The sequence below is a fragment of the Triturus cristatus genome, chromosome 2_1 (assembly GCF_964204655.1).
Source record: "Triturus cristatus chromosome 2_1, aTriCri1.1, whole genome shotgun sequence".
NCBI classification, from domain to species: Eukaryota; Metazoa; Chordata; class Amphibia; order Caudata; family Salamandridae; genus Triturus; species Triturus cristatus.
In genome coordinates this window covers 842,567,105-842,594,022 of record NC_140581.1, presented here as the reverse complement: position 1 = coordinate 842,594,022, position 26,918 = coordinate 842,567,105, and the positions used below count along the sequence as shown (strand labels likewise).

Below are 26,918 nucleotides of genomic sequence, written 5' to 3'. Positions count from 1 at the left end.
TTCTACTGTTAAACCAACCTACCAACGTTGGCGGCGCTATGTCGTGCAGTTCCTATATAGATTCTGCGCGTTCGGAAAACAAACTGTGGGACTGGTGGCAGACTGATTCCGTGCACCCCCACCAAATATGTTAGCCCGTCTGTATCAGCTAGCTCACAGAGCCACTATAATGTCCTCTTACCAAGGAGAGAAGAGATTCTGGCAACCTTAGAACATGACAACCCTGATCCCTCAGAATCATGGAAACAATGTATTACTTTTACCTCAGTCACTCGTGCTCACTTAGTTTGTCTCTGAGAGATACACAGAATACACAGGCTGGGCGTTTTCAATAAGAATTTGTTGAACAGTTGTTATTCTAGTGTAGAATAGATGAGCTGCAACAACCATTAGACATCAGCAGAGAAATATGATTAGAAGTACTACGAAAGTAAAGGGATGGTAAAGTTCTACCATCTTGTAATACTCAGAAAAACATAAAAGTATATAAAACACATGATAAAAAGTGCGTACTCCTATGATGCCTCCCTAACTAGATGGACCTAAATGTACCTAGCATCTATGTAGGTGTTATGCCAAGAATCCCTCTAGGATCTAGTCAACCCCATTACCTGAGAATGAGAGAATATGGGACCCTGTCCTGTTCTCGAGTTGGACACCCCGCGAGGGATGTTGGACCATTGCGAGCTGGAGCATCTGCATGCAGGAACCACAGCATCTCTGGTCAGTGTCAGTCGGTAAGTCTCGTCTCCTCTGTCCTAAGCAAGAAGTGATGAATATATACCCATAGGTCTCCTACCTTGCTGTGTTACTGTGTCGGCCTAAAGGAGGACATCGGGCCTGAACTTTATACAGAGACATTATACAGGAGGTGTTAGTCCAGCTGTGCTTCCAAGAAGCCTCATGCATAATGTATGAGATTCGAACTGGGGGAAAACCTGCGTTCTGAATGCAGTGTCGTATCTAGGTAAAAGGTCAGTCCCTAAGAACCGTTATGTATGTAATGTAGGGAAGAATATAGGTGAAAGGTTGCAATGTTACCTGTGCCTATATAGGGTACCTATATGGAACATAACAGACGTAGTCCCTTTTTTGTCACCTTGACGGTTTTTTAAAACTGAATTCCAATGTGCAAGGGTACACTGTCCCCACATAAAACAGGTTTTAAACAATGCGGTTACTGTTGTAAACCAATGTCAGTGGTGGACCTACACAAGGTGTCACTGTGCTGCTTGAGCCCCGAGACACAACTCCAAGTAACATGAGCAATCTGCATTCATGCAACTGAAGGCTATCTAGGACCATGAATCAGGGCAAAGCTGTATGCTGCTGTACATCACAAGAAGCCACACAAGCCCCGCTTGAAGTCAATGGCACAGACCCGTTCTTTGAGGATGATATCGAGACAGGTCCTCTTCATAGTCAAGGTAATCCAGTAAACCAAAGTCCAAATTGTAGCGTAAACACAAAAAGGTGAAGTGGCACTGAACCCCATCTCACCACTATCAAACGAGAAGTTAAAAAGGTGTCAAGGGACCACTCTATTTCACTCCTGATCTCCAATTGAGGAGCTGATCCTAATGCACCCCTAGTTCCCCATGCCATCAGCGATACTGCAGCAGGTCGAGCCCTTTAGGGAGGCCATGTTACATATATTTGGCACTCTTACAGCTCCTACTGTCATTTCTCCAGGCCCCAAGGATCTACAGGGGCCGTCAATTAGGTTACCACAAGCAGATCTGTTGTCAGGGCTGCCTGAAACCCTGTAACTCATCACAGGTTCTGCACCAAATGTTGCAGGCTTCTATTCTAATTCCAGGGCCAGTCAGTTCCTTTTTCTTCTCAACACCAGTCTCAACGTCACACTGTTCATTTGCCAACTGTGCTGTCCTACCCCACTACTGCTCAACCCCGAATGAGGTCACACTCAAGACTCCACACCAGGTTCCCATACAGTCAGATTCAGACCAAACACACTACCATGGAAAGTCCTAAATTGCTTCACCAGCTTTTCAGTTACGTCTCAGAGCAGGCATTCCCACCACTACGAGATTATTGGGTCAATCTACCCCACAAAATGACAGTTTATAAATGTATTTTCAATAGGCTTCACACTTCGCTTGGCACAGGGTTGATCTCTCTCACTGGGCTGCCAAAGGAAGAGAGCTTCCACTGCTGTAGTAATTAAACGTGCTGCTGAGCTCCTGGATCTACAACTTTCTTCTGTTGAGGTCAACACAAATGAGCTTTCGTAAGTCCTTTAGCCTGGGCAGTTTTCTTCTGAGGCTTCTTACGGTTCAGTAAAGGCCTAACTAATACGGTCATGGGCACTCTATCTAAACCTTAATCTTGCCAACCAGTGAACAGGCAGGTGTCCAGACATCACAGACCAGCACCCAGCAAACCAGATTTATTTACACAGACTCCTACTCCTCCAAGCTTCCACCAAGCAAGGCGAATCCAAATTTGTTCCCCCAACCCCACCTGACAGGGACTCAAAAATGATTGAGGTGTTCGGACTTGCACTCTTCATCTAGCCTAATCTTGCGGTATCAGTGTAAGTTGCCTATTAGAGCAGTATACATACACCTTCTGGGACAAAGCCAGAGAGATCTCGACAGTGGTCCTTTGAAGAATTTAGGGCCTCCTTGACCGAAGATGGCCAGGATGCGATGCAGCCAATCATGTGATTTGTGCTGGCCTGTAGATTACTGATTGTTTGGGGCAAGCAGTCGGCTCTAGTGCCGTTACATGGCCACATGTGGATAAACTCCACATGCTTTTCTGGAGATGTGCAGGCATCCCTTATGGATATGCCTTTTGACTGATTCTGTTTTGTTGTAAAAAAAATATATAAACTGATTTCACCCTAGAGCGCTTCCAGTGTCCTCATTAGTTCCTTCTCCCGATGCCGCCAGATTCACCTCAGCCCACCACCTAGTTTCATCATCAGCCCCCCCACCAGTCACCTCAGCCCTTAAATGGACAGGGGTAAGGCAGGCAACGTGCAGATCGATCTTCGAGTCACCCTCCTCTGCATCATCAGCCTCCAAGCGGACCAACAGGTTTGGAAAGGCTCTCCTGAGCTTGTGTTGATGCACCTGCGCCCAGTGAGTTGTACAGAGACCTGAAAAGACTTTGGGCAGAATTTCCATCACACCAAAACGACTTGTTGCTCTCTACTGATGAAGGAATTAATCTTGAAGCACATGTCTAGAGTTACACAGCACAGGTTGCACCAACTATGGTGAAAAATTAAAGACTACTACTGAAGTAAGTATTCATGTATTGCATTTACCATGATGCACTGGGGTAAATTGAGTGCCAAGATCTGAGGCAGTGTGCTCCCACCCTCCTCCTGAGAAATGGTCGATTCCAATTTTTCCCGCCTCACCACAGCTTTAACCAACATCGGAGTAGCTTTCAGAGGAGCACCTCTCTCTCTTGCTGCAACAGGTGCTGTTCGAGGGCGTTCTAGCTGCAGAAAAGGGGGCTAGTTGTTACTCCTAATATTTCCTTATGCCGCAAAAAAGAGGACGGGATGTTACTCCTACCGTTTCCTCATGCCAAAAAAGGATGAAGGCCTCAGTCCTATTTTAGATCTTCGCCCCCTGAATGCCTTTCTGCAGAAGAACAGATTCAAAAAGCTCACTCTGGCTGGGTTCTGTCTCTCTTGGAAACGGGACTCTGGATAGTAGACTTGGACCTACAGAATGCATATTTTCATAAAACCATCCTGCAATCCCACAGACATTCTGTGCAGTTCATGATAGGCCAGAAGCATTTCCAAGTCGCTGTGCTCCCCTTCAGCCTCACTAGCCCTACTTAGGTGTTAACCCCTTCCATGCTGCGCAGATTCCGCCGCTGTGCTGGCGGAATCTTGCGCGGGCGGGGTCATGACGGAATGGTTCCGTCATGAGCACAGCTCAACCGTGGGTCATGACGGAACCATTCCGTCATGAGCACCGAAGGGGTTAATGAAACCGAGGTCACCTTTAGTCTTAGAAGTTGGGAGTACCAGATTTTCCCTACCTCAATGACTGGCTTTTTAAGGCGAGCTTGCCATAGTCAGGGACCACCTCTAGATGACGGCAAACATCCCGACATCATTGGGGTTCTCCATCAACGTGCCAAAGCTGCTCATGGACTCCTTTGTAAAGTCTTCCATTCAGAGGCAATGTCTTGGATATGGTGCTGTGCAGGGCCTTCCCTCCATGATAAGCCCAGGACATGAATCAGATGTTTCAGCCGCAGTCTTGTGAGGGTGGCTATGCAGTGGAAAATGAAGTCTCAATGGGGCCAGCAGCAAGGAAACCCATTCAAATCCATCCAGGATTCAGAAAAGACTGAGATCAGCAGTAGGACCGCTCAACAATTGAACCCCACTCCCAGCCACAGCTGTGGTAGCAGATGCATCAACGCTGAGTTGCAGAGGTCATCTGGGAGGAGGTGAAGGTCAGGGGATGCCCAGTTCCATATCAATCTGGCAGAGCAGTTGGCCCTTCAACTGGCATTGATGGCGTTCCTACTTGTTATCAAGGGGAGGAGATACAGGTTCTCATAGACAAGTGTGGTTCTGGATCCTGTTACAAAAGGCTCTGCACCTCGAGTTGAGAACCCAGTCAAGACATAAGACATTGCACAGCTGCTCACTGAGTCTTCGGGCTCTCAAAACAGTCTTCCTCATTATGACCACTTTAGTTAGTCAAGAGTGAACACAAGGCACGGTCGGTACAACTGCCCTAAAACACCTTTTTTCAGGGCAACCCGGTGCTGAAGACCTTTGGGAAGCCTTCTTGAAAAAGTAATAACCACCACTCTTCCAGTATACTTTGCCTCATCTCACTCATTAAAAGAGGAGGAAATGCTCCATTAGTTGAACTCCAAAAAAGCTTTAAGCTTCTACAGCGAAAGCAGCAAGGGCTGTTGGGTGGTCAATCGGCTATTGGTGGGGTTCTCTGGAGTGAAGAAAGGAAAGGCTGAGCAGAAAAAGACTTTGCTGAGGTGAAGTCCTCTGGATTAGGATCTGCTACGCATTGGCCAAAAAGTAGCCTCTGAAAGGTCTAAGAGCCCATACCACTAGAGCTAAGGCTGCTACCAGTGCTTTGGTACTAGGACTGCCTGTGCCAAGGGTGTCAATACACACATTCACGAAGCACCACCGCATTGACAGTCAGGTTTTACAGGAAGGGTATTTCATCCATTTGGTCCTGCATGACTTTATGGTCTCCGAACTCTCCACCTTGGGAGGTACTGCTTTGGAATCTATTCTAACTCTGCAGTTAGAAATATCCATCAGAAAAATATTTACTTACCTTTGTTAACACCCTCTCTGGTGGACTCCTTTATCACAGATTCCTCACTGCCCTCTCACCTCCCTGTTCTGTGGAGTGATCTCTTGTTACCATCTAGAAAGATCTCAAATTAGAGATCTGATCGCTGGTACAACAATTGCTTTAAACATTGTATCAAAGGGAGCGGAAAGAGTCAAGCAAGAGACGTTGGTGAGCAGGGATGGCGATTTTATGTGGCTCTGCTCCATCATGGGCAGAGCAAAGCCAATGTGGAATGGCACATCGCCACCTAGCGAGGAGCTAGAGCACTGCTGAGAACATTTCTAACGATGAGGAATCTGCGGCTAGAGTATCCACCAGAAAGTGTTACCGAAGGTAATTAACTTGTTCTTTTGTCCTTTACAAGTAACTGTTCTATCCAAGTAACTTTTATTGTTCCTTTAATAGAAAGGACTAGCATAGAAAGAACACACGTTTCACCATTAGTGGTGATGAAGTGTACCAGAAGTTACCATTCGCTGAGGTATAGTAAAGAAGTGCAGAGGAAAAAACATAAATGGAATACACTTTTGAAGGGAGTGGTGAGGATACAGAAAGTCAATGGTTTTAAGGGATAGCTAGTTTGAAGATCTTCAATAGGAACAATGCTGGTCTTTGGGACGGAAAACATTTTAAGGAAAAGTTAAACTAATATTTTATAAGTAAGCATGGGGGGAGGTGGGTGTGGACTCTAATAAAAGTCAGGATTAGGAAATTATACGTTCTACTATACACGAAAATAATCAGAATGTTACTTCGTTTTACAGAGAGCTCTCAAATATGTTTTATGTGGAATGTCATAAGTTGCTAATTTCAAGTATTTATATCTTTCTCATGTCTTGCTCAAGCAACAGCAACTTAAGTAAAATAAACATTTACAAAAAGTTACTTTTCCTTTAATTTACTATTTATTCATGACAGCATTCAACACGTAGACGTAAACCAAAAAGTGTTCAACATATACACAAACGTTATGAACACATGTACAAGTTTGATTTATTTTTACAGGCGTATTTGTGCGTTAGGTAGAACACATTGCTACGTAACTCCAGTGTTCCTACAGAAGAACAATAATAGTTCAACAAAGTAACAGGTATACATACAGACACTTACAAAGCTCCAAAAGCTAGGATAAATCTTGTAGAAAGCTACAACACAAAATAAATTCGAATTGATGGCTGTACTGCTTTGACACATTCACACCAGGCCAAAACCAAAAACATATTAGTGCTAAGATTTGTAGTTCCCAAACAGTCTTTGCCAACTTGAAGCCTCGGGTCTGAACAGCCTTGGTTTTATACAGAAAGATAGCTGTCATACACACATTGGTAATGCATTCATGATATTTGGGTGTTTAGTGTGAACCCAGTTTTATAATTTGGAAACTAACCACACTGCTAGGGTACTTAATTATGTGTGCAGATCAAAACAGCACAGATGTCAAATGAAAGCATTCAGCACCTGGAGCCCCTTAAGGGCCAGTGGAGAAATGTTTTTCTTTCAGTATCTTGACTGCCTTGAGGTTACATCCAGCCCAACTGCAGCAGTTCAATCCATTTACATCTAGTTTAAGAAAATCAAAATAATGAATACAAGAATATATGTTGCCATGAACAGAGAAACACAACTAACAATTCAAGAAAGATCATTAAAATGACACACTGCTGTCCTCCCACCCCTGGCTCCTACAAAAAATACATATAAAAATAAACCTTCAACCCATTTTTAATATACATCATTGCTTACCTATCGAATGATAAGCTTTCCTAGCAACTGGTAATACTACAAGTGGTGGGTTTCAAAGAGTGCTAAGCCCCCCCCCCTCCCCCACACACAAAAAAGAAAACATTTTGACATGGACGGGTGAGTTGCCAGAATCTATGTTAAAACTTCAGGTGCAAAGGTGTCAATGTTGTCTTAGTGATTCCAGTTCGTTTTTTTCATTTAGAATGGAGGGGAAAAAAATGAATGCTGTTTACATCCAATCCCATTTTTGACTATTGTGAAAACCGAAGTATATATCTGAAAAAAGGGAAACTTGCCGATTTCATAAAAGCAATGCACAGACGGCCAGTGAATGAATTGCCCAACACATGTAAAATGGAATTACCATTACCAGAGAGCAGTAGGACTGTAAACAAGTCTTTCCCATACATGCCAACAGACCCGATTCAGACAGGTGACTATTGTTTAGCTATCTTTCACCTAAAATTGAATTCAATACGAGCTAATTGAGAAAGTAACATCCCCCTATTCTTTTCTTCTTTTTTCCCCAAACCTTCACACTTTCCACTTGTAAAATGTTGGCATGTTTGCTTTCGTGTTATAAGAAAGTATTCAGGGGAAGCTGTGTTTTTCATTTCACTCATTTGCTCACTAGTCAGCTGTGAACAATGTTTAAAGGATCAACGAAGGTGATGCCAGTGCACATTACAACATGGTTCTGTACACATAGGGTTAGAACGCACATTGCAGCGGGATTAATAGCACACTGGAAATGGAAGTTAGAAATGAGGACTGCTTTAAAAAAAAAAAACGCATACGTGTTTGGCAACTGTTTTCAGTGCACCATTCTGTCCATGCAAGCACCCTATTTTTTTGTATTCAGATTTTTTTATTGAGAACCTCAACTAACACCAATATTCACATCAGTTCTTTACTAATTTTTTTATTTGCCCTAGGAAAAGTATAAGAGCATCAAGTACTGATTAAAATGGGAAACAGGCCAGACGTAATATTAGTTTGTGAGCAATCTTAATTACAATGCTCACAGACGCACAATGCCCATATTTACATGGAAATCACAAACAAATGGAAAAGACTCCTTCTTAGGTCCCAAGGTGCACTGTTTAGATACAAGTTCGACGGGACTGGGAACAATATTTTATTTGTTGAAAAGTAAATGTCATACTGTCCAAAATCTGCCTGTTAGATGTATATAGGACCGTATTATTAAATCAGGACATATTTGATTAATATAATATAGTAAAGAGGTTATTACAGGTCATCAGAACATGTTTGGTTTGTTTTTTGCACAACATGAAATGCAGAAGCCTCAACGAGAGACAATGTTAATTTGCTTAGTCCGAGATAATAAAACTGTGGAGACATTTGCTTCCCGGTTAATGGTAATCTGGAAATACACTTTCAAATGTATGGCGGCAGCAATAGTTTCAGTCTGTAGTTAAACTCAAATGATTCTCCAATATCAAATACATTCAAATGTAATACATGTAGCTAAGGCGATAGAACAGTACACTCACAAAAGCAATCCTACTTTCAGGCAAAAGGGAATAAAATACCACCAGAAACGTATCCATTTATATTGCACACCCTTATCCTATTTACCACCAGCTTTCTGTTGTAGAAGACATAAATGCAGTGCACTGCGACCTTTAAATCCACAAACGCTCATAGCAAATTAATCAACTAAGCTGTTGCTTGAGATGGGAAAATCCTAATTTCAGGAGCAGTCTTTCTTAGAAAGCTTTTCAAAAGGAAGCAATGAGCAAAGAAAAATAGTACCTGCAAGGTTTACAAGCTAAAGCTAAAAACGGAATAGCTCACTGGCTAAGATTATTTTACAATGTTACCAAAACGCTTCTAGTAATCTACCAAGTCACGTAAGCGTGGGACTGTTATAAGTTCACATGATACCAACAAAGTTAAGAACAGGCTAACTGTAAATCTTTTGTAGTCCGCCAGGTTACTTCGTTCTATAGCAAAGAAGAGGGTGGTGGGGGCGCAGGGAAGAAGTTTTAGAGGTACCATAGAGCACAGCCTTCAAGAAACCAATGGAATGATATTAAAGTGGTTTGGGACAAAACTAGATTAACAGAAATGTTTTCACTGCCCTGTGATCTCTGCTAAACTCAACTTGTTAAGTCAGAGCCCCCGTTAAACTCAACTAGGTCTTTACTGAGCCTGGCATAGTTCCATACACTGCAACAGAGAAATAAAAGTTAAGTTGTACAGTCCGATTCTACCATTCCTTAAAAACAATGTATTACTGTAGGTCAAAATGAAAAAGATTATAAATTTTAAATTGGCATTCAATGTACCAATCTAAAGACCCAAGTTACAACTCATAACAAACTTTCCTGCCCCCCCCCACCCCACATACTGCCACAGTAGATCAAAACCACTTTAGGCGTTTCAATGATAGAAACTATGCACATATGTGCGCAGTACATATAATTGCACATTACAGTTGTCTTTTCTTTTTAAACAAGTTTTTGGATTTACTGTGCCAACTACACTAATATTTCAACTACTCCACTAAATGTACATTTGTAAAAAAAAGAATCTCAATATTAACCACCTTAGTCAATCAGGAGCCTCCCGAAGGCAATGATAGGCATTAATTTTTTTTTTTTTTTTTAAAGATCACGGTATACAAAAATGGTTCATTACCCGCTGAAACACCAAAATCAAGGCACAATAGCTTAATAAATGGCGTGGGAGCGATAGTGGAAAAAGTATCTATGTGCTGCAAAGTACATGCACAACTTTTAAGTGTGATAAGACAGAAAACAGGATTGTCACCAAAATATAAAGAAACAACCAAACTCAGGTCACTGAACACAGATTTCTATTGAGAAGGACTTCTTAAATTCATGGGCTAGGACCTGAAACCGGTTTAGCACAAGAATGTTCTCTCTGCTACCCGGTGGGCAAATCAGAGGCCATAGCCACCTTAGAAATGCTGACAATAACCGGAGTGGTGTTCTCCAAGCTGCTTACGCTATAAGGCACTCCCACCGACCCAGTAAACCATTAGAATAACAAAAGACAACTGATTTTTGGCAGTTTTAAACTGTGCACTAAACTCTTATGGGTCTCTAAAGTTTCACTGCACAAGTTCACATTAAACATATTACCGTCCTTTAAATGTATTACTACAATTCTGCTCCAAAACAACCATGATAAAATAACGAGCATTATTCCATCAGCTAATCGCAGCATCTCTTTGCAGTACAGGTATTTGGCAGCCTACAAAATGCCTGCCACGTTTTTAGTATCTTCCTACAGACTGTTGGCAAGCAGAGTCCCATACTACCGATCCATAGCATACTGCAAATTTGTATATTGGTTAAAGGACTACATAATGTCGCAGGTAAAGCATCCTCATTTTCTGCTCAAAACTTAGATGCATGGATTTATGGCACCACCTTGTGCCTCCTGTAAGTATAGCAGGCAAGCAAAACATGTTGGCATTGCTAATACGGTCTACTAGCAAAGCACCACGGTGACGCATCAAGCAAATATTATGGTGTCTTTCAAACCTGTAGTGGGTGAAAAGAGTACATAGCCTTCATAGATTAAGATACCAGTGCGCCATTTATCACACATCTGTTCATAGACCGGTCAAACCCAATATGTGTACATAATATATTATTTAAACAGATAAATTACATTTTTAAAACGCACCAAACTCATTTAAAGAAAGGAAGCTTAAATACGAAGTAGGCAAAAGAATCCAGAATGTGCTTCAATGCATACAAGTTGTTGAATTCACAAAGCCAAAAAGAAGGTTCTATGGCTCAGATGTTAAAGCTTTCTCCACAGCCACATGTGCCCTTGATGTTTGGATTGTTGAAAATAAACTCCTGTGACAGTTTATCTTCTACATAGTCCATTTCTGTTCCCAGTAGTGACAGCTGAGCCTTCTTTTCAATGAGTACTGTAACTCCTGGATAGGGACAAATGGTTACTAGTTAATACAGTAGCCAAAAGACCATTTCAAATAAATATAGGCCAACAACCTAATATTTAAGGCAAATACATTTAAATGCAATCACACATTACTGATGCTGTTCAATCTTTGATAATTATTATAAACATGATACCAGTTTTGCAAGATTTATTAAACCTATGGACTTGATTACTCTATTGTAACATTGCTTTTCTGTAATAAGCCATCTTTACAAAACTTGATTTTGTAGATTAGGTTACATTAAATCTGTATTGTATAGATTAAAAATTACACGCTTCTTAAATCAAATGCATTTAAATGAAAGCATACATTGATAGTAGAATTAGAATATTGAATGACTACACACAAGTTCTGATAAAATTACAGGCACATACATCGCTGCAGCACTCGTTTTCATCATGATACATACATCTCCAATCATGTGCAGAAGGTTCCATTTTTAACTTACAGTGTAACATCTAATAATTCAGCTCACTTTTGTTTGGTGAATCGTCTGATATTCTATGCAGTCACAATGTAACCACTTTCAACAAGAAAGTATAACCTGGAAAACTTTGTATATGTGTGGGGCACATTCTTTATATATAATGACCTGTTTATATACTTTACATCTGGTTTTTGGCTGTGTGCACTGTATTCTGTAGTGTATTGTTGCATTGTGCATATCAAGTTACCAGTAGAATCTTGTCTACACAATTTGATCTTTGATCGAGTAGCTAATTAACTTCTCAATCCACCTATCTTAGTCTGCCATTTTCTAACTGAATATTATGTCTGTATTGCGATGCGCTGAGGAGATCCACCTGTTGCACCTCTACCACAGGTTGTCATCTGTCTTGGTGTGTCAACACGGCTTCCAGCATTTCATCCCATTGCCTTGACACTGGGAATTTCCTCAGCCCCTTCAGTTCCTCCTTATATAGTACCAGACTCTGCTTCTGTCCATTTCAGCTCTTGTTAAAATCTTTTCAATTTGGGGAAAAAGGGGAGCAGATCTGGCCTTTAATGTCATGCTTACTTTTCTCTTGGTAACAAGCAGTGCTAGGTATTGGAATTTGAACAGAACCTTTCCTGGGGCAGTAAAACAGCCTCGTCAACAGCAGCCTGTTGTTCAGTTACATTTTTGAGGAAGGTTGTTACATCCAACTAGTAATTAACTCCAACTGTACTCTCCCACATCATATGCCAAAATCTCGTACCACATTTCCAGAGACTTTAATTGGGTACTCTAGTATTTTCTCCCATAATTATTTTTCTAACTAAGTTTTCCTTTTTAGGTCTCGCCTGGCAATAGCAGCGCACGTGCGCTCCTCTCGCCATCGCGAGGACCTTTTGAAATCGATACGATTCCAATGTACACGCGGTGGGACAGAAGATGTGCACGCGGGGACTGGATGCTTTACTGGCGGTGTGCCACTCTGGGGACTTTTTTTTGTCTCGGGCCAGTAAAGCATCCAGTCCCCTAGAGTAGTTATTGGAAGTTATGACAGAGGGCGTACACTGTGTTGAAGGGAACTTCTGTCTCGCTTCAAGCGTGTGTGTCCTCCGCCCCTTTTTTCAGAGCTAGCAAAAGCATTGAGGGGGACAAGGCGAGCTCTTCTTCCACCTCATGTATTTTTGACGAAGTTAATTCAGCGTGCTAACCTTGTGTAAATAGTTTTTTTTGTCAGCAATAGATTATTTGACTAAGTAGACAGAAGTACAGAAAGACGGAAGCATCGGAGTGAATAGCGATACTTAGCAGAGTTCTGAGATTCTGCCATTGTTTCCACGACACTCGTCAGCGAAGTCACGCAAGTACCCTCTGCTGTCTGCAGAGAAACGTCTTCTGAATTTCAGCAATGAAACTGCGAGATAAAAGAAGGACAAAGCGTCGGCTGTCTTTGTGGCAGACTTGTGTTTTGACAAGTGGGCCGCTCTCAGCAGAGGACAGTGCCCTGGCGGTGTGAGATTACGTGATTGACAAGAGTCTTGCAGCCTGAGAGCCAGGGGCTGTGCAAACCTGTCAGGAGAAGTCATTCCTAGGAGAGGTGACCTTTAACTCCCTCAAAGCAATCTGTGATCTTTTAATAACATTCGTAGGCCCAGTGAATGTAATCTGACGCCAGACAAAGACACTGTAGGAACCGCGTCACCGCCCCCTAACTGGGCTCCCCGGTGACTCGCATTCCATAGCTGGAATGTTGCCCAGAACCTTATCGAGAGGAAACCAGCTCGCGTAAAGGTCACTGAGAATCTTTCTTCATCCCTGCTGCCCCCTTCAAACGCTATTTTTAATACACGACCTAAGAAAGGTGCCATTTATTAACTTTTTTATATAGCGCAGAACACCCACCAATTGTACTAGTATTTAGTAGAATGCTGTGCATTTCTTACCTCATAAAATGGTAGCAAAAAAAAATGATTTACTAACTGAAGGGACTCGGGTGGCCTACATACGTAATGAGAAAATGTACTACTTTACATACCATTACTGTAAACCATTGGTTCGTTCAACGATTCCCACGTGTGCAGGAAGTAATTTGTTAATTTTGTTATCGCCAAAGCATTTGTTGTTCAGTGGATTTCTGTCAGTTCGCAGCAGTAATAATCTGCTTTAAGCAATTTGCCGCGATTGTTGGCTTTGATCCTATGTTCAGAGCCAGTTTGGAAGTGCGTCATGAAGAGTTTTTTCGGCTGGAGCCCTAGAAGTGGCGATCCGACAAATCAACAGGGAGAACCGAGAATCTTACCGGGCTCTAAGGAACCAAGCCATGGAAATGTTTCATCATGTAACTCGTGCAACAAAAATCAGATACATTATTATAACTAGGGCTCCCGGTTTTATAATTTTTTTGGCCATTTCCGTCTGTATTTATCCATATTTATTTTTTGGGCATTTTTTTCTGTATTTATCTACATTTATTTTTGCCACAAGCAAAAGACGCTGCAGCTAGTATTTTTCCACATTTATTTAAATTGACAATTTTGTTTGCTAGTACATTATAGGCTATACTGTACTAGAAAACAAATAAATTGGTTTAAAAAAAAAAGAAAGGGCAGGAAGTGTAGGGTGGAGAGAGGAGGGCGAGGTGGAAGCATAACTATAGAGCCTTTGGCGTTTGGTACACTGGGGGCATCTAACAAATAACTTTGTTTGTTAATGAATCCTAGCTCTGTAGATAGGCCTCGAGACTGCCGCGCCTCCCCCTAGGCTCCTCCTCCTTTGTTTCAGCCATTTTCTGTTGCATGGAGGCTGCTCAGGCTGGGTGTCAGCTGGTCGCCATGTTGTGTGCTGGTCCCTTTCAATTTGCCTTTTTTTATCAGTAATCACAGCCAGACCTGGTCTGCCTCATGCATTTTCTTTCGACCTACGCATAGTCGGTATACGCAGTCGTAAGGGCGGGAGTGCCTGGTTTTGGTGTGACAGGCACAGCGCCGCCTCATTGATAGGGTTTCCTCTCTAAGGGGCTGGTTTTGTTTGTAATGGATTGATGGTCACAAAGGACACATCACTTGTGCTTCTCCGGGCTTCAGCAGGGGTTCCTCCTAGGTCATTATTCCTATTGGAAATGTTTCTAAAAATGAATCATGCAGCTGTTCTACAAATTGAAATTGTCTTCCTTCCATTGAATAGCTGTCACTAAAGAATGTGCCCCTTTGAAGAGAGACCGATTTGTCTCACCTACAGATTTTGTTAAATGTAGAGCGCCCATGTTTGAGTCGAAAAGCCCATGTCAGACCTCTGCAGTGGATTGGGGAGTCCTAGATCTGAAATGTACAGTTGCCATTGCAGGAACTCGCTAGTCCTTGCTCGCCAGTGTCGCCGCATGGACAGCCTCTGCTCTGTACCTTACTGGCTACACACATACAGCAGACAAGAAATACTGGCCCCCTAGAATTTCACCGAGCCAACTGGAGGACAGGTTCCGTATTTTGTCTTGTGGTGGTTTTTTAGGTCTCGCCTGAGACAGCGCATCAGCGCTGCTCTCGCGAGAGCTTTTGTAAATGGGGGATCTGGAAGTGCAAACGAGTGCTTTCAGGCCTCTAAATACAGTGCATGTGCGCCGGGCGCGCGCACCATTTGGCAGCCTGCACACCATTTGCTTTCACTTTGCGGCTGCACGGCCGCTTTGATGTTTGATCGCGATCACTTTCACTTTTGCGGCCACACAGCCGCTTGTTTTATTTTACTGTTTTTTACAATGCGACGTCCAGGTGTATAGAGTGTTGGGATGATTACAGTACAAAGGATGCCAGAGCACGAGGTTTGGCACCAGTTTACTTCATTGGTTTTGCGGTGATAATTGGCATTGCCCCTTTATTGTAGCACACTTGAACGTTAATCAGTACGCTGCAGGCTTTACAATTTACAGTACTCTCAGGTCTCTGCAGTGCCTTTAACAGGTTTTGAAGTTGCAGAGAAAACCATGTTGTTGGGGAAGGGCGAACTATTCCTTTCATTCTCACAGTTAAGGCCTCAGCTTTTGACTTTGACCTCCGTTTCCTGCCTTGGAAACAAAGGCATTGATTTACATACATCAACACCTGGTCAGGTGGCCGCCCAAAAACCATTGTGTTGCTAATACAGTGCTGCCTTTTCTCCTGTTCTAAGAGGGATGGAAGTTTACCTTCCTAAATGTTGAGAACCAGTGCTTTGCAGGACCCTCTTTCTTCACAATATAAAAATGCAAAGTCTTTTTCATCTTTATTGCCGCGAGCATAGGAAACGGGAGCAGCTTGTTGCAAACTCTGCCCCCCAACTGTCTCCGATGGTACCAGGGCTAACTTAAAGCCCAGCATGACGTGTCCATTCACAAGCACTGCTGACGTTTGATTTAGATTCATTATCCAAAACCCACTTCCCCCAATGCGGATAGGTAATTACAAACAATACACCAGATTTTCTGGTTCGGAGAGAAAAATGAGGACGTTAAAGGAATGTTCCGTTCAACTCAATGTGTGTGAAGATTCGGAGTTCTCAAAAAAGCAAACATGACTATAGTAAGCACTCTGGTGCAACCCTCTGTCCGCTGCTTTCCACCAGTGTCCTTATCTATGACTTGTAATTATCGAACGGACGGCGGGGCATCAGAAACAATGGTAAAATGAGCAGCCTGTTGGCTCCCCCTCTGCCGCGGCTCCCCACCAGCTTTCTTACACAATGCATAAACACACTCATCCTTTTTCTCAGGCTTGGGCGCAGCGCATGGGCATCGGCGCACATTCTTCGCCAAGATGTAACTGCGCTGCTTAAAGGGCGCGTTGCGGTCTTCAAGGATATGCTTGAGACAGAAGTTGCAGCCTTCCAGACGGAGGGGTGGGAGGGGGGGGCGGGGGGGGTGCAGGAGCAGTGGGCAAAGGCGCAGGCCAGGGGCTCCCGAAGTCTTGCTGCTGTGGACGGGTGAGCCCGGTTGGGGGGCAGCACGAGGATCCGGATCCTGTTCATTCTCCTCATAAAAACACAGAGGCACAACAGGCAACATCCATAAAGTACCAGGTTACCAGTGTCTCCCCTGCGCAGTTAAAGTGCTAATTATGTGAGACAGTCTACAAAGACGTCTCTTTCTCCCATGGGTTCATCACTCCCACCCCTCTAATGACCTTAATTTTCTCTTCTCATCCTCTAACAGCACCCACGTGGTCATACAGCAGTACCCCATACCTCTTTCAACAAGCATTGGCATAGCCAATAGGTCTCGCCTTTGGGACAGTACAAGTGTTTAGACATGCAACAGTTGATGTTGTTGCACCAGGGATAGTGTGCTGCATAACTAAATACTAATAAGGTCCCAAAGGCGAGACCTATTGGCTATGCCAATGCTTGTCCTTTTAGTGCCTACATTTACTTTTTGTAGCATCTTTATAGTGTCTTTGGCCTAACATATGTTCCTTAAATCCAAAAATGTCAGCGGACACGCATAAATAAAACCTAGGACTGGTTTCTTTGAGTTTTACCGCCCAAAAAAAAAAAATACAAAAAAAGTCCTGGTGCTTTAAACTTCTTTCCCACTGGAACAGGTGAAAAAGGCATTATCTGAATTATCTGTTATTTAAAAAAGCCTCTGAAACGTTCATACGTGCTAACGTATGCTTCCGTGATGTCATGTGTTCGCCAACAACACAGTATAGTAGATCTATTTTGTACAGTTTAGGACAAAAAATGATAGATCTTTGATGGCTAATTAGTGGGCGGTGCTGCTTTGCCGTTCTCGCTCTCCTTCCTGCTTGACTATGTATCCCTTACTCCTAAAGGCGACGCAACATCTCCAAAAGATTGTGCTTCAAATCAGATGGAGTTTCTTGCTGCGCTAGATAAAGCTGACGAGCCGCACCAGAGTACTTCACAGGTCTTTCAAAAGTCCATTCACTTGTTAACGAGGCTTTGTTGTTTATTTCACCCCTTCTTACCAGACTGCGGGCAGTGTCTACAGGACCCCCTGTGAGAGCTGCCTTCTACACGGGACACAGGTGGGAGCTACGTGCCCATATAGGTTTTGAAATTAAAACAAACAGTTGCAGTGATGTTTGCGAAAGAAAAGAAACACAACCCTGAGATTCCTGGTCTGAAAGGAAACTGGATGGGTGCCGTGAAGCAGGAGGACAGCAATCTAAACGACAACCCTAGTCAGGGCGCCTGACACCTGTAGAAAATTTAAATGTGGCACATTGCTAATGATGAAATGGAAAGACTGCGTGGGAGCCATTTAGGCTTTAATTGAAAGAGTGACATGAAGTTTCACAATGCAGGCTCTCTGACTGGTTACACAAGCAGTCGGTGATCGCGGTAGCCAATTAAGGTTTCACAAGGCAAGACTGCATTCTCAGTCAACAGTTCCATTCATTGTTTTTCATATATCATGTGTGTGTTATCTGGAAGCTTAACACCAACATATTTGTTACTTATCAGCCAGACTCCGGCGCCCATTGCACACAGGATTAAGTCACCATACTTTTTAATGCACTTAGAACGCTAGTTTAGTCACCCACCCCTAGACTTCGCCAGACACGCAGGTGTGCAAGGACCACCACATTCAGAGTTAGGCGTGCCTGTGCGTGGAGCCCACCTTAGCCAGAGGCGGTGTGCAAAACCTATTGTGCACAGCTAGGAGCGCAAGTGTGGGAAGCCTCTACTACAGCAGGCATCCAGAGTCCATTAGCCACAGTTTGCTTCCGTCTGTCAGTGTCCCTTTGTTTCTACACGGTGCCCTGCTCGCCAAAGCCCTCGCCAGCGCGAGACACCGTGACCCGCGAGTCACTGAACACAGGGCACCCGCACTCTGCACTGCCAGCACAGAAGCCCTCCTGTCCATCATTCATTCAACGCTCCCAGTCTCGCTCCGTAGCAAAATATCCGACGACAGAGCGGCAAAATTTGCTAGTATTTTGCCGTTTCTAAATATAAATACAAAGGAAATATAGATTTCCATCTGTATTTATATGTAAAACTCCGTAAAAACGGAAATCAGGGAGCCCTAATTATAATATATCTTCAAAATTAAAAAAAAGTATATATAACATTCATTAGTGTTTGTCTAAACTGCAACAGATTATATATCACTGCGTTGAGACGCTTTTATTGAGTGACAGTCTTTAAACATGAATAGTATTGCCCTCCCTCCTTGGCCCAGACGACAATGCCATTAGTGAACCAAGACTCAAGTCAGTTGTCATGCACTCCCTGTATGTGCTGAGAATCTTATTTAACATGGAGCAACATTATAATAAGTTTCAATGTGCTGCGATCGAATAATGAAGAAAAAAGAGGAAAGGTGAAATAAAGTATTGGGCCTGAGATCACACAACTTGGTAAAGTGAGTGATCTAGTATCGCTCCCAGGCTTTCTTGTTTCACATTGTGCAATTCAGCCTCTGGGTGGGTATCTCTTTTTGTGTCTCTCTTTTTTCACAGCAAAGGTTAATGTTTTGTCTTTAATTCTTAACGCATAACGTTAGATCGTGGGGGACGGGTAGAAGCTACATTAAAACTCGTTTCGTTTTGGGCTTAGGGTGCCAAGACGACCTCGAGCTGGGCCTGAACCAGACATCTGGCACACACCGGACTCGAGTTTTCAGTTGCTTGCCCACCTCTAAGAGACACTTCGTGTACCATGCATGAAGCACCATGATTTTCTTGTGTTTGCGACTATTTAAGGCCTGAGAACTTAGTTGAACAAGCTTCAAAAGAAACTCATCTTACAAGTAACTTCATAATAAGGGGCAATGGTGAAGGAGCCACTGTGTAACTGGGTTAAGTGCAGGAAGGAGTCATAAGGAACTCCGTATGGAAAGGTTTGGCTGTACTACAGACAAACACATCTAAGAAAGTGGAAACTCTAGCCATGGTGTCAGCTTTGTAGACATGTTATTTCTTTAAATCTGAAATGTTATCATTGCGAGCAAGTAAGTAGCCGGAAAATTAAAATAGCTGCCACGTTGAACTAAAGCACTGATTTATCTGTCCGTCAATCCATTCATCCATCCATCAAGCCATTCATCAATCCATCAATTCTGTCATCCATTCATCCATCTGCCATCCATCCATTCTGCCATTCACCCACCAATCTACCCACTGCTGCCCATCCATTCATACACTCTGGCATCCATCCCATTCATTCTGTCATCCACTCATCCAGCCTTCATCCATCCACTGTACTATCCATTTAGCAACTCTTCCATCCATTCATCCATTCTGCCATCCATCCATCCAATCTGCTATCCAACCATTCCTTTATTCATTTTGCCACTATCCATTCACTCTGCCATCCATCCAGTCTGTATCCAGCCATCCACCCACTCTACCATTCATCCTGCCATCCACCCATCAACCACCCACTCTGCCATCCATTCACTGAGCTTTTTACTCCTCCATCCATCCTTTTACTCCGCTATTCATGCACCTGTTCATCCACCTATCCAATCACTCATCCGTTCATCCACTCATTCATCCACATACTGATTCCTCCATCCATACTTCCTTCACCTTCACACTTCCATCCCATATTCCTTCTTTCCATTCCAGTTCTATTCGCCCAAACATTGTGCTTCCTTGCTCCTGCTGCTCTTTTACCAATGTTGTTTTCCAGCTTTAATTAGGAACCGGTCTGCGGAGTTGCAGAAAAAAACCCATAAAGAATCCCACCCCTGCTGCAGCTGCTAAAGCGGGGGTTCATGATGCCCTTGATTGTAAATAAAAGATCCAATCTTCTAGGATAACAGCATCGCTTTATTTTAATTTCTTGATGAAAGACTTTATTTTTTCAGTTCATTTTCTCCCCAGAATATTGACTCAAATTTATACTAGAAATTTGTATAAAAACAGGGTAAAACAGAACAGCTGGACATAAAAAAATAAAATTAAAAAAAACACCCTAATGCCCAACACCAAATTCATAAAGGGTACAAGATGTTTGTTTTAAAATCTCTTATTGATACGCATATCTTTAAAAATGAGGCGTTTTTTTAATTTCAAGACTTAATTTCATTCAACTGGTGGCTGTTCTAGACCTTTGATTTAGGGCAGTTCTTGCAAAGGGCTCCCAGTATATTATACCAATAGTAAATTGCCACTGGCGTCTTCATTGATAGAAGTAGATTTCGGTTTTGACCAATTTGGGGTGTACTTCTCAAGGCTGTTCCGTTAGCCACACACCTACATGAGATATTAAATCATGGTGGACAAAATGCACTAGAAACTGCTTCCCTGTATTTGTGTACAGATGTATAAGCTACAACTGGCTTGTAAGGAATTTGTGCTTACAAGCGTTGTTTGCAGATTGAAGCTTTTATTTAAAGAAGGTATCGATCACTAAATTGTGCAAGTATGAAGAGATGAAAATCTGAAAGAAAACAGCAAGACTCCAGCACTTAAACTTCCATTTGAATCTCTTTGTTCCTCTGAGTGAACGATTAGCAATACAGAGAAATAAGTAATCCCTTTTTCAAGTGGGGCAAAACCTATGAGGGGACAGCTGAATGTGTAAACCAGAGAGGGCAAATCAGTGTTCTGTTCAATATCGGAGTATTGGAAATGAAGAATAGATATAGTGTGGGTCTTTCCTGACCCCCTCGGTTTGGTTCACTGCTCATTCTCCAGCCTTATTGATAAATAACTCATAAAAGGGCTAGAAACAAAAGTAGGGCACCTTGTAACATACTTCAACACAATACTTGAGGAATCACTTTCTTGAACTAGTCCAAGCAGACATCACCAAAGGCACACATTAACTAGATATTCCCTTCAGCGACTCATGTAAGAAATTCATGTCTGAGATACAAAAACATTTTTAGAAAAAAGGCCCAGGCACTAGATTTTGAGGAAGGGAGCTAGACATCATTGTCTCTCTCCCCTTCTAATGACTCTTATTCCTCCCAAGAGACTGCAGTCTGTGGCAAAGCCATGGTAATCTCAGCAGCCTTCTTAGGAGGGGCTACTTAAAAAGAAATTCAGCTCATAGAACCTCTCTGGCTTATCACAAATGGCTTTCAAAGAAAAGGTTTGTATAGAAATAGTTTGACCTGTTGCAAGGATTTGAAGTGTTCGCTTACAGAACTCCAAGGAATTGGGTATCAAATTTGCCAGAATCTGGTTTAAACTTCGTAGATCAGAGGATTGCTAGATTCCAGAGTACCTGAAACACATCCTAGTTTCTGATTTACTGGGTAACAATGAACTTTTAATATAGGAGACTAAGGGCTGTTAACTGAATTTTTGGATTATGAGAACTATTTTGCAAAAGAACATAATAAATTTAGCTTTCAGTTACTGACTAAAGGGGACATAACCTGTGAAATTTGGAAGATGTTCAAGAAAATCTCTAACGGAACTGGAATACTTTCCCACTCATATTATAAAGCTGGCCATCAGTAATCCTTGCAAAGGTTCTGCTTAAATTTGCCATTTAACTGAGAGCGCCATCAAAGAAAAGGTTTGTATAGAAATAGTTTGACTTGTTGCCAAGGATTTGAAGTGTTCGCTTACAGAACTCCAAGGAATTGAGTATCAAATTTGCCAGAATCGGGTTTAAACTTCGTAGATCAAAAGATTGCTAGATTCCAGAGTACCTGAAACACATCCTCGTTTCTGATTTACTGGGTAACAATGAACTTTTAATACAGGAGACTAAGAACTGTCAATAACTGAATTTTTGGATTATGAGAACTATTTTGCAAAAGAACATAATAAATTTAGCTTTCAGTTACTGACTAATGGTGACATAACCTGTGAAATTTGGAAAGATGTTCAAGAAAATCTCTAATGGAACTGGAATACTTTCCCACTCATAAAGCTGTCCATTAGTAATCTTTGCAAAGGTTCTGCTTAAATTTGCCATTAACTGAGTGCCATTATTATGACAACACAGTGGGAAGGTCAAGCTCAGAGTTTTATTTCAGAAATAGTATAGGTTTGGATCGTATCCTAATCCTGCTGTGGAGCTGGCACAAAATCTCTTTCCCATTCCCCTTCCTTCTGGGTGACCTTTTGCCATTCCTCAAGGTCTCTTGTGGAGCTGGTGTTTTAAGGGAGATTTAAGGGGTGAGGTTCATGCTTTTCAGTGATTGATTCCCCTGCTGTGCAGATCTTATCTTTATTGCACTTGCTCCCTTTATGAACAAGCATTAAAAATGCAATATGTCTCGCCTTTCATTAAGTTAAAGCCATTTCCTTTGATATACAATACCATTAGCACAGCAAATAGCTTTAACTTAATCTAAGGTGAGACCTATTGCATTTTCAATGCTTGTTTGACTTGTCCCTTAACCGATTCAGTGGATTCCTTGTGGCCTCTAGCACGCCATCCTATGCCGGTTTATCATCAAGTGTCTACAACTGCCCGTTGTATGTATTCTTGTTTTCTGGGTACCATGTGTCAAATGAAACAGAATAGTTTGAGTGCATATACAAATCTCCTGTGAAACAAAAAGCCTTGTGTACCACATAATATTTTATGAGGCCGTCAAATGTTAATAGTTTCCTACTTTCAAATAGTTCTCCCGCTGTGGATATGTCTATTTCTTCCAAAATGCGAATTATCATTTTTGCCAAGCGACATATACCAGCTGCTTATGGAATTATTTTAACAGAAAGCTGGTGTGGTTGCATTGATGCTATTACTGCCCCCAGCATACCTTCGAGTATTTCTTTTGCAGAATAGTATATTTTTGTGCCTTAATATATAAATAAATGCAGTTTCTAGACAATGTCAGGATTATTATTCCCAGATTGGATAGGGAAGTAGCGGTCAACACTTCTGAGTAGGGATTAAACAGGGCTTAACCCAATTCATTGTTAATTCTACCAAGATCTCAAGTGTTCCCAAGTTCTCAAAAATGGGCATATTGTTATCAAGTGTCTGCAAATTGAGGCCTAATGGCTACGGTGGTCGACCTCAAATCTGAGGAACTCTGTTTGAATCTCGGCAAGGACGAGCAACATCCTGTGATTCTGGGCAAAGCACTTAATCTCCCAGTGCCTAACAAAAATTAATGTGCCCTCATGTAACGCAACTGGTGCTCGTGTAAAGCGCTCAGATACTCGATACCCTCGGGTCAAGTTAGCGCTATATAAAACTCAATAAAAAAAAAATGAAAAAAAACACTGAATCTATTATCCACTGCAATATCACACAAAGCACCTTCAAATTCAAGACTGTGAATAAAAAGTCAACTGTAAAAAGTGATTTTTAACTTTTGCCTTCATACCGGAGACCATGGAAGCTCACAAAAAGTTGTACAAAGGTATTGACCATGTAGCTAGAATGCCTATAGTTTAAATTGGAAAGCAGGTCATAGCTACCCGAGTGTTCACCAGATCAGCCAGGTTGAGACTTATTACACATTACTACCTCCATTGTGCATACCTCACCCCTGTCAGATTACACCGCGCCGGCTGTCTCCCTGCCTCGAGATGCCCCTGCTGTGCAGGAGAACCCGCAGACTTTTATCATATGACTTGGTCCTGCGCCAGTGTAGCAAATTACTGGGCAGCAGTGGTGGGGGAGCTGAGCCGAATATTGGGGTGGGCGGTGCCCTGTACTCACCAGGTTGTACTCTTGGGGATCCTGAAAGGTATAGGAATTTCTAGTGCAGATAGGTCATTTTCGGGTACGGCCCTGGTGGTGACCAAAAGAGACATTGACGCCAGATGGAAGACCCCCCCCCCCCCACGAACTACCCCCACAATAGACCAATGGAGGAGGGGCGCTGACTGGATTGCTGCGCAGGAACCTGGCTCAGGGATGTCCACAGAAATAAAAACGAATGTGGGGCAAATGGCTGGGGCTGCTGGGCTAAAGGGGGAGGTGGGACTAAGGAGCGTTCCGGCTGTGTGCCAGCACCAGCCTGCACATAAGTGTTAAGACTGCGTTGTATACGGGACGGTGGAGGGGCAGTTGAAGGGTGGTTTGTGTTATCCATCCGCAATTTTGGAACAAATATGGTCGTGTCTTTACAATGTCTGTGAAACTTAATAAAATTTGATTAAAAAAAAAAAAAAAATGTATAAAGCAAAAGGAACAAATGATACAGAATGCTGAACAATCAAACATTCATCTCCAGTCACAAGGATCTGGGTTTAGTCCTTCGTTCTTTTGCTCACCACGAAAAATCCTTTCTATAAAGAATGAGATAAAGAAATTAATGTGAAGCAATTCTTTGTACCCCTTGGATGTAAAATGCCCCCTCATACATTACAGAGCAAGCAAGCACCTCATTCTAGGCACAATGCTACAAACCTCTCCAAAAGCAAGAGGTGAATAAAAAAATCTATTGGGTGGAGCCAAAGCACACTCAATGTATGCTTCAAAGTATTGGGAACAATTGGTACTTGGGGCAGCTAAGATGTCAAGCCAGAGCAAGAAAAAAAGTAGAAAAATGTCTGTGTTTCAAGTGTTTAATATCATGTGTAAATAAAAAATAAATGCTGAGTTAGAGGAGAATTTACCGGCCTACATACACTACTAACGGTAAGACTTGAAGATCACACAACAGTAACACTAAATATCAATGCTGAAGAATCATTTGCTACATCTGATCTCGCACATGGCAGCAGTCCCAGAATAATGCAATAAGGATCCCCACGAATGGGGGTGGAGGGGGATTAAAGTTAAGCACAAGGCTTTGAAAGGAGTAATGGTGGCCTCTGCTGTGGCGGCACCCTTGGATCAGGGAGCAGTCTGCCAGTGAGACTGGGGCAGGTTGTGGTGTGGCAAAAACACCGGCAAAGGACACGGAGCACAGGGATGTGTAATTCCTATAGCCCGCCGCGCAGGACATTGTTTGGGGTCAAGGGCAACAAGTTTTCATGTGTATTTTGTCCTTGGGACAAGTAGACCCAATGCCCGACAGCACAAACCCTTTGCCTGCCAGTTTACAGTACCATATTATAGATCAGGGAAGGGCATGGTCTGCAGTTAAGGTAATAATTGTGTCCATGTGGTAATGCCGTTCAAACTTGTATTTATGGTTTATTAATGCAAAGCTTTTATTATAAGCATGAGCGCTCCAGGTAAATGTTGTAAGCTCGGACTGCACTACTGACAGTGGTTCCAGTATAAAAATATATACACGTTTTCAAAGTTTAGCAATGGGAGGCTATGTATAATGATCCCAGAATGCTCCGATTATAGGCAAATATTTGCAGAAGCTTGAAAGCAAGATTGATAATTCTTTACTTTCAAAATTAAATGTTCACAAAAAATACAAGTAGGACAAAAAACATTTCGCTTAACTACTGTAAACTTTTAGGTACCATTTCTTTGCAGCATCATTTAGTAAAATGTATTGATATATGCAAGTATTTTCGTAATGGAAAAATCAGTGCGACTAGTTTCAATAAGAAACAAAAATAAACAAGCATTGGCAAAGCAGTAGGTCTGAAATTGAAGTTTAATCAACACAAAAGATCATGGTTAACGCCAGACCTAATTAGGATGCCCTATTAAAGAAAATCTCAAAAGTGCACCCATGGTATATGTCCTTGCATTAAGTTCAGATATATGGCTTTCGTGAACTCACAAGAATTTACAGAAGTAGGCCAAGATATAGTATGCCTAGAAAATATTTGTGAACTGTATGATTGCATGAGCAAATATGCATGTGTAGATTTGCTTTTGCAAAAATCTGTTTTCAGGTTCACTTTCCCTCCAACCACTTTTTCCCCAACCCTTGAAGATGTTTTACGTCTGCCATTGTCAGGTATACATTTCCAACCTTTCACAGTATGGGAAAAGATTAAAGAGTTGTTGAAAACCCTTAAAACATGCAAGTTAGTAGGTTTGCACGGACTCAAAACGGCATTCCAACCATGGAACTATTGCTTACCACTGTCTTCAGCCCCAGTATGTAGATCTGCGGAAATGTGGCAACATAAGAGAATTGCTAGTATTCAAACTCTACTGTGGTATGAGCCATGGCATAATCAAAGGCGCTAGATCACAACTCTTATATAATGAGACTGCTGCCATAATTTGTCGATTTATGAAGCAATCTGCCCCATGGACAAGAAGATTTTTTATTAAATTCCACACCCCTGGACTAGCTGCGCGCATTCAACAGCAAAGAGGCCGCTGGACCCTTGACACCCACCATATAAATAACGATGCAACAGATGGCACTAGATCCAAACTAATTGGGAGAACTAAGGCCTGAGTTCAGTTTTTTACAGTTTGTGAAGAGACTGACTACATGTTGAAAGCATAAGGGTTTTTTAGGTCGAGCTTACAGTCAGCATGCATGCGCTGTTCGGAGAGGCATGCTGTATTCGGTACACGTAGTTTGGTCACGCTCACCACTTCTAATTGGTTCCTTCCTGTGCCTTTCCAACTGCTTTACTTGTGTGGTGAATGGTGCCATTTGTCCCTTCTTTGGATGTGTTTGTCACCTTTACATGCC

The 26,918-nt window shown here is 42.3% G+C and overlaps 1 protein-coding gene across 1 annotated transcript in view; it reads right to left on the bottom strand.

The window, feature by feature from the left end:
* Nucleotides 1-6,218: 6,218 nt before the first annotated feature.
* ISCA1 (iron-sulfur cluster assembly 1) overlaps nt 6,219-26,918 on the bottom strand; it is a 59,911-nt gene continuing 39,211 nt past the window's right edge. Inside the window, exon 4 of the mRNA XM_085632924.1 lies at nt 6,219-11,025. Within this exon, the coding sequence (XP_085489050.1) occupies nt 10,877-11,025 (149 nt within the window). The 3' untranslated portion in view covers nt 6,219-10,876. The remainder of the gene's footprint in view (nt 11,026-26,918) is intronic.